The following is a 15,156-nucleotide window of genomic DNA, read 5'->3' on the forward strand; positions in this document are numbered from 1 at the left end:
TGAATATATCCTTAAGGCTATATAAGTTTAGGTACCCAAAATCACCATAATACGTCATTTTGTTTGATATATTTATTATAATGTTCTTCAACTTTAATCCTTAACTTGATTTACTTTCAAGATTTTCAAATTTTCATTATTATCTTCCTCTTACATCACATCTTTTTGACGAACATCAATTAACCTATATATATTGTAGTTGAAAATGAAAATTATGAAAGAGGAAAATAAATGTAAAATTTATAAAAATCTTTGAATGAAATCAAGTTAAAAGTTGAATTATAAGAACATTAGACAATTACAATGTATATATGATACAAAATAACGTAGTATTGTGAGTTTGGGTACTTAAACTTATATACTTTAAAGGTATATTCACTTTTCCATATATATATATATATATATATATATATATATATATATATATCCACACTCACTGCTTTGCTTCTCCATATTTCTTTTTCGTTTATAGAGGTCATTTCCTTCACATGTACTTGAGATACATGATGAAGCCTCTTACTTTGATCAAACTGTCATACTTTTCAACGTCACTCATTACTTTCTTGTTCACTATTCTTTGTTTCGGTGATAATGGTAGAGCACGGGTGACATTGCCGGAAAATGCTACTATACCTGCAGTTATAGTGTTTGGGGACTCAATTATAGATCAAGGAAATAACAATAACTTAAACACTTTGACTAAAGCCAATTTTTCTCCTTACGGAAAGGATTTTGTCGCCGGAAAATCAACCGGAAGATTTTCTAATAATAGGACACCGGCCGATATGTTTGGTAAAGCCTTGTTTTTTTTTTATGACTCAATATTATTTTGATGCATTTCTCTATTGAATATACTTGTTGTAGTTTTGGTGAAACCTTGTTTTTGTGACAAACCCAACTTTTTCGCCATGTCAGTCTATATAGACTCCAACTTCTGCTTTTGTTTTTTTGAATATCATGTTTGTAAATTTTAGAAACTGATAACTGCTTTAGACGTGATATCAAGTTTTTCATGTCGCACATAAACGAACATATATCTTTATATCACCTACACATTAATGAGTATCCCAGTTAATTTTTTGCGAAAGGAATCTTTAAATCCTATGTTTACGTATTCGTGAATTAGTTTAGAAGATGATTTATATTGATTAATTATACTTCGATCTTTATATTTCATGTAGCTTTTTTGACATAGTTCAGTGGTTTAAGTGAACAAAATCTCTTTCGTGCATCATCGAACATAGTTTAGGTATTACGATCAATAAATTGATCATTAGAAAAAAAAATACATATTACAAGTATGAATTTCAAAACTAAATCATAAAGTTAACGCGTTGAAGTTGTGACTTCTAACACATTGTGGCTCTTTAATTTTGATTCCGACCAAACTATCTGGAATAATCCATAATAAATGTTCATGAGGAATAGATAATTATAGATTCATAGATTACAAATTTAATCCATTTTGTGTAGTTACATGTGAAGGGAGTCAATTCTCTCACTCCTTCAACCCATTTGTTATAACATTTTTACCAAAAGGACCTTTAAACTATAATAATGATAGATCATGAGTTCGTGTCTTTTAGCTGATATAGATGGTATTTAGAAATAGTTTATGTAGTTTGCCGTTTTAAAAATAAACATCATTTTGTGATTTATCACACTTTTACCTTCCCATACCACAATAAATAAAAACTCTTCATTTTTATTTTTTTCTAATACACTCAACTTTTTATTTTAAAATAAATACAAACTATATAAAATCATTTATCAGCCTCCATATCAGTGAGTGAAACCCTAAAAGAGAGCCCCCATCGTCCTTAGTGTGTGAGAGTGTTGATTGGAGCTTTTTGTGCCTTGGTGACTTAGTGAAGAAGAAGGAAAGGAGTTCTTGGAAGCTAAAGCTTTGAGGTGCCATTTTGGATCTGAGATCTACAGAGCAAGGGACTACACTTAGAGGTATAAAGTTCAAAACTTTCCTCTTCTTTTGATTTGTTGTTGCATGTGCTTTTGCTATGGCTAAAAACCCTAAAGGTGGAGACTTTATGAGTCTAAAGTGCTCCATGGTCCGAGATCTGTCCCCATTCAGTACTATTAGTGATTTAGAGCCATAAAACTTCCATCTTTAGTGATTAGTTTGAGGTCATGCTTGAGTATAAGCCTTCTAGAGTTAAAGGATGGAACATTGTGAGAGTTGGTGACTTATCCAGCCATGCAAAGGCATAAAGTCACCAACTTTATGGATTAAGAGGCTTAGATGTGGTCGGATCTAAAATTTGGATGTGAGTCTTAACTGTTTAAGATGTAAAGAGTTAAAGTGCTGAAGCTGGGAGTACCCGGGCGTAATCCCAGTACGCGCCGCGTATTGGGTGGCGTTCCCCAATCCTGAGAGGCAGCCGGGTACGCCCAGCGTTTTTAATATATCACAATTCATGGTTTTTAATTCCCTACAAAATGAGTATAATATATATATGAAATATAATTTTTTTTAAAAATAAAAATATAGTGAGGGGAGCTTCCCACACATTCCATGAAAAGATTTAAAAAAATTTTATAAATATTAAAAAAGATTTAAAAATTATAAATATAGTGAGGGGAGCTCCCCTACAAAATTTTATAATTTTTTTTCTATTTTTTTAGTTGTTATATAATTTTATAAATATTAAAAAAGATTTAAAAAAACTACCCAATTACATGAAAAGAGAGAGTGACACCTTCTCCCCCCACCTCTTTTATGTGGGTTGGTTCCTTCACCCAAGGGATAATGTTGCACTGTGAGGAAAACTTCCTTTTCATTTTTCCCGCTATGATACCGTACACCCTTATATAGTCCAAATTCGAAAAAAAAAGTAATATTTGGTATACAACCAAAAATAACAATATCAAATCAAAATAAAAAAATATAAATAATGTGTTTTGTGCCCACTTTCTAAAACATATCTCAAAATAGTATTTTATAATCACTTATTTTATGTGTTAAAGATTTTATTAATATAATATATGTTTTTTATAGTCTTCCCGTTCCGTTTCTCTTCCAGATGAACTATACCAAGGAACATGTTTGATGACATCCAACCGCCCATGCAACCACATGAACTCCCCTCTCGTTTTGGAAAATCAAAATTCGTAAAAGCTAATCATGAACTATATACGATTATCTTGCTAAAATATCAAGTTGAGATCGTGTTAGAAGAGTCGGAGCTGAACTCAAGATGAATTTTGATTCATTTATTAAATGAGTTCGAGCCTGATTCAATCACTAAATTAAAATAAACAATTCTAACATGTCACATCTTATCTTAGATTTGGGAAATCCAGAAGATAGCAAAAAGAACATTCTTGTTATAATCAACTTGGTTCAATGTCCAAAAATATTCTAACATTTCAACTGAAATTTCGTTATGACCTTTAAGAAAACCGGATAAATTACGACTCTAGAAAAATCCATCCGTAATTAAAAATATTAAGCACATATCAAACTATTACCAAAAAATTATATGTGTTTTACTAAACCCAAACATATTTTCCCCCGATATGATGACATTACTATATTGTCTAGGGAGACAATCAATCGTTTGATCATCACTTATATCTATAAAATTCTTATGGGACTTCTGTGGTGATGATAGGTGGGAAAACCACCTATCAGGAGCTCTAGAACATCTGAAGCTTTGCGAGGATGTATCCAAGCCTCCAAACTTCTCATAGATAAAAAGAAATTACGTCACATATAGTTCGAACTAAAAACATGTAATGAAGATTAATTTGGTTTCACATACAACAAAATAAGCTAAGCCATTAACAATAAATTTATAATCATTCACAAATGCAAATTTTTCTTAGACCTCTTAGAATCTTATCCGATAGTCGAATATCATTTATTTATTAATACATGTTTTTAATTTTATTAAATAACACTCAATCGTTGTCTGTACTTTATTTTTTTTAGATTTTTCTATATCTATACGTCTCCAAGAAAATTTTAGTTCATATTATTATATTATGTATAATTTTTTATTCGTAGAAAATAAAAATAAGCCTACTTTCATTGATTTTCAGTCGAACAACTAGGAATAAAGGAACTTTTGCCAGCATATCTTGATCCATCCCTAGATGATGAAGAACTTCTAACTGGTGTAAGCTTTGCTTCTGGTGGGTGCGGATATGATCCCCAAACTTCCAAAATAGTGGTAATATGAAAATTTTATCCGTACATAATCTTTTCTAGCTTTTATCAAAATTTTCACAAACCAAAAAGGGAAAATGACTTAAAAGCCCAACGAAGTTTCCAAACCATTTAAAAAAACTCAATCATGTTTTGTCTGTTCAAAAAAACCCAATGAACTTAACATTTTGTCTAAAAAGTCCAACAAAGTTCCAAACCGTTCAAAAAATCCTAATTTTGTTTTGTTTAAGTTTGGAACAGTCAAAACATGATTGGAGTCTTTTAAACGTTTTGAAAACTTCGTTGGTCTAACAAGTCATTTTTCCGACACGGTAATATGCCACGTCATATGTTTCTGTTATTTGACTTTCAGGAAAGTTTAACTTAGTTGGGGTTTTTAGAAAAAATGTTAAGTTTGTTGGGTTTTTTTGAACAGACAAAACATGATTGGGGTTTTTTAAACGGTTTGAAAACTTCGTTGGGCTCATAAGTCATTTTCCCAACCAAAAATTACTGAATGTGACTAAATTGAGGGGTAATTGTGGGGCTGAATCTGGTTGACACACCCGTAGTCCATTCAATATATAATAGAATTTGAATTATTAAATTAAGATTATCCTTGCTTCAACTATTTTTTATTCTAAAAAATACCTTCTTTTGTTAATGCTCATAATTTTAACTTTTTATAGACTAATTAGAATATTATGTATATCAGTCGGTTTTGTCATTAACGGATCAGCTACAACAATTCAAAGAATATATAGAGAAAGTGAAGCGAATGGTTGGTGAAAGAAGAACACAAAGCATATTAGCAAATAGTTTATTTTTGGTCGTTGCGGGCACCGATGATATTGCTAATACTTACTACACTATCGGCATAAGGAGATTACAATATGATATCCTCTCTTACACAAACTTAATTGTATCATCTGCTTCTGACTTCATACAGGTATAGTTAGTTATTTAGTTCTTTTAATGATATTACGCATATGTGTTTTGCACATAGAACATACATCATTTTTATAGTCGGGTAACGTTCCAGTTAGAAGTAACACTGACATGTAGATTCTTTATTAAAACATTTTAATTACATTGAAGGATATTTACCAACTCGGAGCAAGAAGAATAGGGGTCTTCGGTGTACCTCCAATAGGATGTTTACCATCACAAAGAACTTTTAATGATGATGGGATTCGAGTGTGTAGAGAAGAGTATAACAATGCATCAAAATTATATAACATCAAGTTGCAACAAGAACTTGAGGACCTCAAACAGGCTAATGTGCAATCCAGGATTGTTTATTTCGACATATATAACTCCATTCTTTCTATTATTAAAAATCCACTCCAATATGGTACTTGGTTCTCTTAACATTGATACATGTACTCATACTTGTTACATTTGTATTTATTTTTGTAGTCTAATAAGTTCATATTCTCTTGCATCAGGACTACAAGTTGTCGATAGAGGTTGTTGTGGCACAGGATACATAGAGGTTTCCATTTTATGTAACCACTTGATCCCAACATGTCATGACGATTCAAAATACTTTTTCTGGGACAGTTTTCATCCTACAGACAAAGGATACAACATCCTCGTAAATCAATTACTACCAAAATATATTAACGATTTTTTTTGAGTTCGTATAGAGATTAAGAAATGTTTATCCTATAAAAGTTTCTCTATATATGTATTAAACGTTGGTCAACAAACATGCTTCTTTATGTGTGAAAGGTGACGTGGGTGTAACTTTTAAATGTTGTTTTAATATATTTTGCATAATGTGTGTAATACGTAAGTACATTTATATAAGTACATTTACATATTTATATATAAATACATTTATATATATATATATATATATATATATATATATATATATATATATATATATATATATATATATATACCAGTTAGGTTTATAGACCTACTAGTTTATATACCCTAAAAGTCAACTCAAAAGTCATCTTTAGGTGCTTTAAACAATCCAATTCAAACTATATGCTATCCGGGCAATTTCATCGGGCAATTTCTCAAGTCAACTCAAAAGTCATCTTTGAGTTGACTTTTAGGGTATGATCAATTGTGGGCAATTTCTCAAGTCAACTCAAAAGTCAACTCAAAAGTCATCTTTCCGGGCAATTTTTATTGAGTTGACTTTTGAGTTGACTTTTAGGTTTCACTCACTGATATGGAGGCTGATAAATGATTTTATATAGTTTGTATTTATTTTAAAATAAAAAGTTGAGTGTATTAGAAAAAAATAAAAATGAAGAGTTTTTATTTATTGTGGTATGGGAAGGTAAAAGTGTGATAAATCACAAAATGATGTTTATTTTTAAAACGGCAAACTACATAAACTATTTCTAAATACCATCTATATCAGCTAAAAGACACGAACTCATGATCTATCATTATTATAGTTTAAAGGTCCTTTTGGTAAAAATGTTATAACAAATGGGTTGAAGGAGTGAGAGAATTGACTCCCTTCACATGTAACTACACAAAATGGATTAAATTTGTAATCTATGAATCTATAATTATCTATTCCTCATGAACATTTATTATGGATTATTCCAGATAGTTTGGTCGGAATCAAAATTAAAGAGCCACAATGTGTTAGAAGTCACAACTTCAACGCGTTAACTTTATGATTTAGTTTTGAAATTCATACTTGTAATATGTATTTTTTTTTCTAATGATCAATTTATTGATCGTAATACCTAAACTATGTTCGATGATGCACGAAAGAGATTTTGTTCACTTAAACCACTGAACTATGTCAAAAAAGCTACATGAAATATAAAGATCGAAGTATAATTAATCAATATAAATCATCTTCTAAACTAATTCACGAATACGTAAACATAGGATTTAAAGATTCCTTTCGCAAAAAATTAACTGGGATACTCATTAATGTGTAGGTGATATAAAGATATATGTTCGTTTATGTGCGACATGAAAAACTTGATATCACGTCTAAAGCAGTTATCAGTTTCTAAAATTTACAAACATGATATTCAAAAAAACAAAAGCAGAAGTTGGAGTCTATATAGACTGACATGGCGAAAAAGTTGGGTTTGTCACAAAAACAAGGTTTCACCAAAACTACAACAAGTATATTCAATAGAGAAATGCATCAAAATAATATTGAGTCATAAAAAAAAAACAAGGCTTTACCAAACATATCGGCCGGTGTCCTATTATTAGAAAATCTTCCGGTTGATTTTCCGGCGACAAAATCCTTTCCGTAAGGAGAAAAATTGGCTTTAGTCAAAGTGTTTAAGTTATTGTTATTTCCTTGATCTATAATTGAGTCCCCAAACACTATAACTGCAGGTATAGTAGCATTTTCCGGCAATGTCACCCGTGCTCTACCATTATCACCGAAACAAAGAATAGTGAACAAGAAAGTAATGAGTGACGTTGAAAAGTATGACAGTTTGATCAAAGTAAGAGGCTTCATCATGTATCTCAAGTACATGTGAAGGAAATGACCTCTATAAACGAAAAAGAAATATGGAGAAGCAAAGCAGTGAGTGTGGATATATATATATATATATATATATATATATATATATATATATATATATATATATGGAAAAGTGAATATACCTTTAAAGTATATAAGTTTAAGTACCCAAACTCACAATACTACGTTATTTTGTATCATATATACATTGTAATTGTCTAATGTTCTTATAATTCAACTTTTAACTTGATTTCATTCAAAGATTTTTATAAATTTTACATTTATTTTCCTCTTTCATAATTTTCATTTTCAACTACAATATATATAGGTTAATTGATGTTCGTCAAAAAGATGTGATGTAAGAGGAAGATAATAATGAAAATTTGAAAATCTTGAAAGTAAATCAAGTTAAGGATTAAAGTTGAAGAACATTATAATAAATATATCAAACAAAATGACGTATTATGGTGATTTTGGGTACCTAAACTTATATAGCCTTAAGGATATATTCACCTTTTCCCTATATATATATATATATATATATATATATATATACTAGCCGTCTACCCGCGCAAAGCGGCGGGGCACGTGAGTTCTTTCGGTGATATGTTTCCATTACAAAATTGTTATGTTAAAAAAAAGTACATGTTGAAGACAATATAATCAAACTATGGTGTTATTTGTTACATCATGCATCAAATAACCAATAAAAAGCAACCAGTCAAGACGACACAAAATATTAATCGTGCAATACTTCTTTATACACCACATTTGCTGTATAAACCCCATCACCTTTTGAATTTTCGTTAGGCTTTACTAATACTTTTGTATTGCAACGTGAAACCCCTCTGGACAATGCAACATAAAGTTGTCCATGCGAGAATACTGGTTCTGGAAGATAGATACCTACATATGGAATTGTTTGTCCCTGAGCTTTATTGATTGTCATTGCAAAGCACAATCGAATAGGAAACTGTTTCCTCATTAGAGGATCGATGGTTGCTACTAATTGCTTGTAACTGGTATTGGTTTCATATCGATGGATGTGGATTCGCATATGAAATCAATTGTGTTCGCATCTATGAAATCAGTTCGCACATGACATCAATTGAGTTCGCATTTGGTTTTGTGGGTCAAAACAGTTCGCATAAGAAGTTCACGATTTGTTTGAGGTTAATTGATTTTGATTTCGCAAGCTTGGAGTCGGAGATCTGGATTGTGTTCGCATCTATAGAATGCGAGGAGAATTTAATGGTGATATTCAGTTCGCATTTGGTGACACAAGTACGTGGTTGATGATTTTTGGTTGGTTCGCATTTGAAATTAGTGGGTTTCGCATTTGGCTTCGTATCTGGGTTTCTCAAACAACTGAAATGCGAATATGAGACAATTGATTAATTTCTCAGTTAATGCGATGAAATGCGAATGAACTCAAAGACGGATGGATGCAAGATGCGAAGAATTTGAATGAAAATGCGAAGTTTTTAATGTATAAATGCGAATTGGGGAAGAAAGCTTAGAGTTTCGCATTTGGCACCTGATCTTTTCAAGAAATAATATAAGTGGTCCAACTTCGCAAAATGGGGTCATTTAATCAGAAAATCGATCATTCTTCAAATATGACATTTAATCAGAAAATCGATCTAAAAATGAGACATTTGGTGTTTATCGATTTTTCAGGGTCGACGGGTTGTATGAAAAGCGAAGGCTGAGTAATTGAAAATTAGAGGATCGATGGTTGTTGCTACTAATTGCTTGTAACTGGTATTGGTTTCATATCGATGGATGTGGATTCGCATATGAAATCAATTGTGTTCGCATCTATGAAATCAGTTCGCATATGACATCAATTGAGTTCGCATTTGGTTTTGTGGGTCAAAACAGTTCGCATAAGAAGTTCACGATTTGTTTGAGGTTAATTGATTTTGATTTCGCAAGCTTGGAGTCGGAGATCTGGATTGTGTTCGCATCTATGGAATGCGAGGAGAATTTAATGGTGATATTCAGTTCGCATTTGGTGACACAAGTACGTGGTTGATGATTTTTGGTTGGTTCGCATTTGAAATCAGTGGGTTTCGCATTTGGGTTCGTATCTGGGTTTCTCAAACAACTGAAATGCGAATATGAGACAACTGATTAATTTCTCAGTTAATGCGATGAAATGCGAATGAACTCAAAGACGGATGGATGCAAGATGCGAAGAATTTGAATGAAAATGCGAAGTTTTTAATGTATAAATGCGAATTGGGGAAGAAAGCTTAGAGTTTCGCATTTGGCACCTGATCTTTTCAAGAAATAATATAAGTGGTCCAACTTCGCAAAATGGGGTCATAAAAAGACAAAAGTGCAGAATTTTCATTTCGCATCCCTGTAGTCTTCGCAAAATGGAAAATTTTACCCAGTTTCGCATTTGGGGTAAATTTTTTTGAGAAATTGGAATATTTTCAAACTTTTTTTCTTAAAAAAAACACATTGTCTTCGTCTAAGAGAGGGAGAAAAACGATTAGGGTTTATAAGGGAAATACTTCATGGCAGTGGGATTTATAGCAGGGTTTATAAGGTGGAGAGAACAAACACACGTCTGCTATGAGATATTTTAATCAGCTGCAAATGCAACATTTAAAGGATATTTGTTGAAGCGTATTAGGATGAAAAGGTTTTAAATTTTGAATGACCATGAAATTAGGATTTTGCTGAGAAATATAAGGAATCAAAACAAATTTAAAATTTAATATTATTTTATTAATGGTTGTTTGTAATATTAGCTGTACGTCTTAAAAAAATAATATTATTATATTCAATCTATTTATAGAAATAGTTAGATTTCTTTTATAAGTAGTAAAGATAAAGATATATATATATATATATATATATATATATATATATATATATATATATATATATATATATATATATATATATATATATTAAAGTTGTGCATCAAGATGAATAGTGAACTGATCAAGTTTTGACAGAAATGGTCCCTTGCTTACAACCTATAACGCACTTTGAGATTACTTTTCTTTTACTGGTGTTTCATGGAATTACTAGCTTTCTGTGTACACGTGTTGTTCATTGGTGCTGTTGTTTCACTGTATTTCATGTTTATTTTACTGTGTTTTTTTAATCTGTGGTATATCTCTTCCAGCAGCTTCCATCATTTTCCATTATTGGGTTTCTTCCACACACAAATCGAACTCATAGGAGTTCGGAGTTGCCGATTATACTACCGAAGAGTGCAGTCGATCGATCACTGAGTTCGCTTATATCACTCCGACATAGCCAACGCCGCCGACTCCGGCTCTGCCACAGAACACTCCGATGAGTCTGCCTCCACCACTACAGAGGTCGGCGAGCCCTAATTTTGTTCAGGTCTACTTCGACCCTGACCACATCCACACTCATCTTATCAATCTTACCCCATCGGATTCCAGGGCCTCAGACCATTCTTCTTCACGCTTCCATTGCCTCTATGTGTCCTCCCTTTTCCAGCTCCACTGCCTCCTGATATTACAAGCTGAAGTCAATCCTTCCGATCACCATGATCATCAGCACCGCCACGTCATTGGTTCTACCCTCCACTATCAACACCTTTGATCTGGATTTCACACTTGCTTTTTTCTACAATGTCGGCGGTTGTTGATTGGATGGGTTGTTTTGGAAGCAGCTAAGTTGCGTTGGTCGCTGTCGGATATAGAGATGGAGGGCAGGGAATCCGTATGCCTATGCCTGTTGTAACCATGTTCAAATCCTGATGGTAATCTTATTACTCCTATTTCCATTGGATTTTAGGGTTCCATTTGTCTGATTGTTTAATGGGTCAAATTTTTTGTTGAATCTATGTAAAAAGCTTGCCATTTTATTGTGAGAAAGATGGAGTTTAGTCATATGGTATTGTTGGAATCCTAAGTCGATGAGGACTTGGAGACCAAGCAATCTAATTTATGGAAAGTTTAGTTTATGACAAGTTGGTCATAAGTTTCCTAGTCTAATACAAGTTGGTTTTTTAGGCTATATATACCTATCTATAATCGAGTTTATGATTATGAGAACAGATTGTAAAAATCGGTTTGAGTGAGTTTTCGATTAATCAAAGAGTTATTTTGGTTATTTTGTTTTGCATTCTTGTTTTGTAAACTTTAATATGGTCATAAACGGATGTAGAGAACAAGACGGTGAACCATGAATACAGGACAAGTTAAAGACGATCTGTCAGATTTGATTTTAGGTTATGCAATGATGATACTGAATATCTTGATCATTTTTTGTCAAAAATATGTCGTTTCAGCTACAACATGTAATTTCAGGTTTCTAGGCACTTCTTTGATCTCGTATGTGAAGGAGGTGATTGGATGAAAAGGTGACTGTTTTCGTCGGTGATTATAAGTCGTTTCATTTCCTTTCTAAAAGATTGAGCAACATTTTGTCGGTGACATATGACCATAACGCATCATCTGCTCCATCATTATTATTTGGAATGGTTTAAGTATGGTTTGAACTGTTGCATATTTACCTTCAATCGTGTAAACAATTATCTAATGCTTACTACTAATTCTACAGGGAAAAATTCATTGGAATGTTTATTTATAATAATAATGGCCTGTTTTAGTTTGGAACCACGAATCTAAATGCATATACAGGAATAGGCTGTGATAAGCAAAAACTCTTATTCTTCTTTTATCTCTTCCCATGAACAATTAGTATATCAATATTGCATCAAAGCAACCATTATTTGTTCTTATCTTTTGAGGAATGAGCATGCCTATCGGACATGTGGAAGAATGTTGGCATTCAACCGAATTTTACAACAAGGTAGTTATCACTTTATTAGTTCACTTTTATCCACCATTTTTTCATATTTTCATAAATTCTTAAACACTTTATGTTCCAGGTTTAAGAGATTATATGAAAGCTCACTATCCTTTAGCGCCCTTATGGAGTACCACAGGCTCAATCATTTCAACTTCTTCTTTGTTATGCTCAAAACAAGGCCAACGAATGGTTGTTGTTTTCAGGAAATTAGTTCAAAACTTGTTACCTATGGTTAGTTTAAGTTCCATACTCCATTTTTATTTTGATTAAATGCAAGATATATCAATGTACTTCCTTTGATTTCTTCATTATTTTTAACACTTGCTTTCATTTTCATAGTACAATGCCTTCATAAGAAAAAAAAAATGAGAGTGGAATGCTATAATGACATGAAAGTAGAATGCTATTAATAGTAATGTAATTTCATTGTTTTTTTTTTACTTTGAAAAAAACGGTTAATCTCAAAAAAGACTTCTAAATCTTCCAAATAAACACTCAACTTTTTTAGTTTTCCTCAAAAAACCCATCACATTTTACAATATATTTTTTTTTGGCTAAAAATGACTAAAAGGGATAGATTGGAAAAAATACAAGGTCTCTTTCAAGCAATTTTTTTTTTGAGGTTCAATCCCAAAAAACACAAAATATAAGCTCTCTTCTGAAATTAACCCTTGAAAATTGTTCCAAATTATAGTAATTTTCAATGTTATAACTGGTTAGAGTTTCAAAGTATGTTCTGAGACTAATGTGAATGGGAGAAAGTTTGCAACTTTTTATCCCATCAGTTCAAATGACCTTAATGCACTTCTAAAATTATACTATTTGTTTCCAACCTTTTGCATCATATGAATGCTTTTGTTGTATTGTTATGCAGGCAACAGTTCTTGACCCTGCAGATTATGCAGGCCTTGAAGTTGCATTAGACAACCACAAAGTAAGTAGTACAGAAATCTAAATTACATTTCCAGTCCTTGTATTTTTAATCTATTTACTATGAAAATGGTCATTTTGGGTGTATTATCTCCAACGGGTGAAATGAGTTAGCTTTAAAAGATTATATTACATTTTTGGTCCCTGTGTTTATTTTTATTTTTCGAATCTTTTCCAAAATAGAATCTTTTTTGTAGATTTGGTCCTTACTCAAGATTTTCGTAACTTTTTTTATCCCTCTGTTTACTTTTATTTTTCGAATCTTTTCCAAAATAGAATCTTTTTTTCAAATTTGGTCTTTACTCAAGATTTTCTTAACATTTTTGATCCTTATGTTTATTTTATTCTTTGAAACTTTTCCAAAATGGAATCTTTTTTGCAAATTTGGTCCTTACTCAAGGTTTTCATAACTTTATTTTAACCCTATGTTTATTTTTATTTTTCGAATCTTTTCCAAAATAGAATCTTTTTTTCAAATTTGGTCCTTACTCAAGCTTTTCATAACTTTTTTTTATCCCTGTGTTTATTTGAATCTCTAATTGCAAATTCAAGGACATGATAGTTTAAATGAATATCTAAACCGAAATACTCTATCTTCTCCAAATCTTAGTGCTATGTGGATTATGGTGGGATCAAAAGCAATTGGAATTCAAAATTCCATTCTATAATCTGTTTTGTTGCCAAATGATTTGAAGCTCAGGAGCAACCCCTAAGGACATATCCCCTGAAATGGTAAGTAAGAAAAGATATCCAATTTACCCTTTCATGTTTTTCTAATCATTTGTGTAAATGGTTAACAATTGAGATCTAAGATAAAGGGCAAGAAGAAACTAAAACCATGTTTTTATTCTATTTTTTCTTTTTCTCACCATTATAAGTGTGTGTTGATTAGGAAGTTGTAAACACTTATGCTATTGTGGCTTTTAAACTATTTGGCTGGTTTCTTATTTGTCGTTTACCTATAATTTTTAATATTACATTTTTAACCTCTGAACAATATAATCTAGGACAAAATAAAAATTAAACAGTTGAAATTTCATTATTTTTTCCCTGGTTACATATTTCAGAAAGGCAAAATACAGAAAAACATAAAACATTTTCCCCATTTTAGTGATTTTGCATCTCAACTATCAAATTCATCTTCACATAAATGAATTGAAATCCCCCCTCCCCCCTATGTATTCAGTTTTGTTCTTTGATGCTTCTTTTTTTATGCATATGCTTGGCTTTGATCCAAAAAAGATTTTTTTTTATCTTTATATTTAATAAAAATCAAGATTTTTTTAATATATAGTGATTTTCATAAAACAGTTTACTAAAGAACCAGGGCGTAAATTGGAAGAGTGCAAATTAAAAGTGGTTTATCTTCTTCCAAATCCGTCAACTTCCTCCATCCACATGTCACTAAAAAATAATGATTCACAGTTGCTCAACTGTTGAGATTGCAGGTCGAAGAAGGAAGCATAGTGTTTTTTTAGTGTCAACAACTTCGATATTAGAGCATATATCTTCTCTAAATATTACATATTACAGGCTGAGTTATAGTAAACATATAAAACATGTGTTTGTAAACAAATAAAACATGCATATTACAGGCTGACTTATAGTAAACTACTTATGTAATTTTAAAAAATGGCAATCGGGGAAAATGATCCCAAATGTTTTATTTTGTTTATATTTAGTTAAATAACATATTCTCGATGGATTAGGGTAAGATATTGTAAGCTTTTTAGTATGCATACTTGCATCCAAAAAAATGTGAATACGATAATAATAG

The 15,156-nt window shown here is 31.5% G+C and overlaps 2 protein-coding genes across 6 annotated transcripts; both read left to right on the forward strand.

Moving 5' to 3' along the window:
* The first annotated feature begins 438 nt into the window (after positions 1-438).
* Positions 439-5,956, forward strand: LOC145028846 (GDSL esterase/lipase EXL1-like). Its single transcript, XM_078977566.1, has 5 exons — positions 439-792; positions 4,060-4,190; positions 4,881-5,114; positions 5,264-5,519; positions 5,614-5,956. Exons 1-5 carry the CDS (start codon positions 489-491, stop codon positions 5,802-5,804), a joined length of 1,116 nt encoding a protein of 371 aa, XP_078833692.1. The 5' UTR covers positions 439-488; the 3' UTR covers positions 5,805-5,956.
* Positions 5,957-10,674: 4,718 nt separating this feature from the next.
* LOC145030892 (uncharacterized) lies at positions 10,675-15,150 on the forward strand. 5 transcript variants are annotated; one of them, XM_078979331.1, is made up of 7 exons: positions 10,677-11,394; positions 11,945-12,123; positions 12,198-12,449; positions 12,529-12,680; positions 13,324-13,383; positions 13,990-14,111; positions 14,691-15,148. In XM_078979331.1, the coding sequence occupies exons 3-6, from the start codon at positions 12,419-12,421 to the stop codon at positions 14,065-14,067; spliced, it is 321 nt and encodes a 106-aa protein (XP_078835457.1). In that variant the 5' UTR covers positions 10,677-11,394; positions 11,945-12,123; positions 12,198-12,418; the 3' UTR covers positions 14,068-14,111; positions 14,691-15,148. The 5 variants fall into 5 exon arrangements, with proteins under 5 accessions (XP_078835460.1, XP_078835459.1, XP_078835457.1 ...); XM_078979334.1 differs by having other exon boundaries at positions 10,675-11,394; positions 11,945-12,449; positions 14,828-15,150; XM_078979332.1 differs by having other exon boundaries at positions 11,926-12,449.
* The last annotated feature ends 6 nt before the right edge of the window (positions 15,151-15,156 follow it).

This window comes from Lactuca saligna, chromosome 2 (genome assembly GCF_052625555.1).
Source record: "Lactuca saligna cultivar CGN05327 chromosome 2, ASM5262555v1, whole genome shotgun sequence".
NCBI classification, from domain to species: domain Eukaryota; kingdom Viridiplantae; phylum Streptophyta; class Magnoliopsida; order Asterales; family Asteraceae; genus Lactuca; species Lactuca saligna.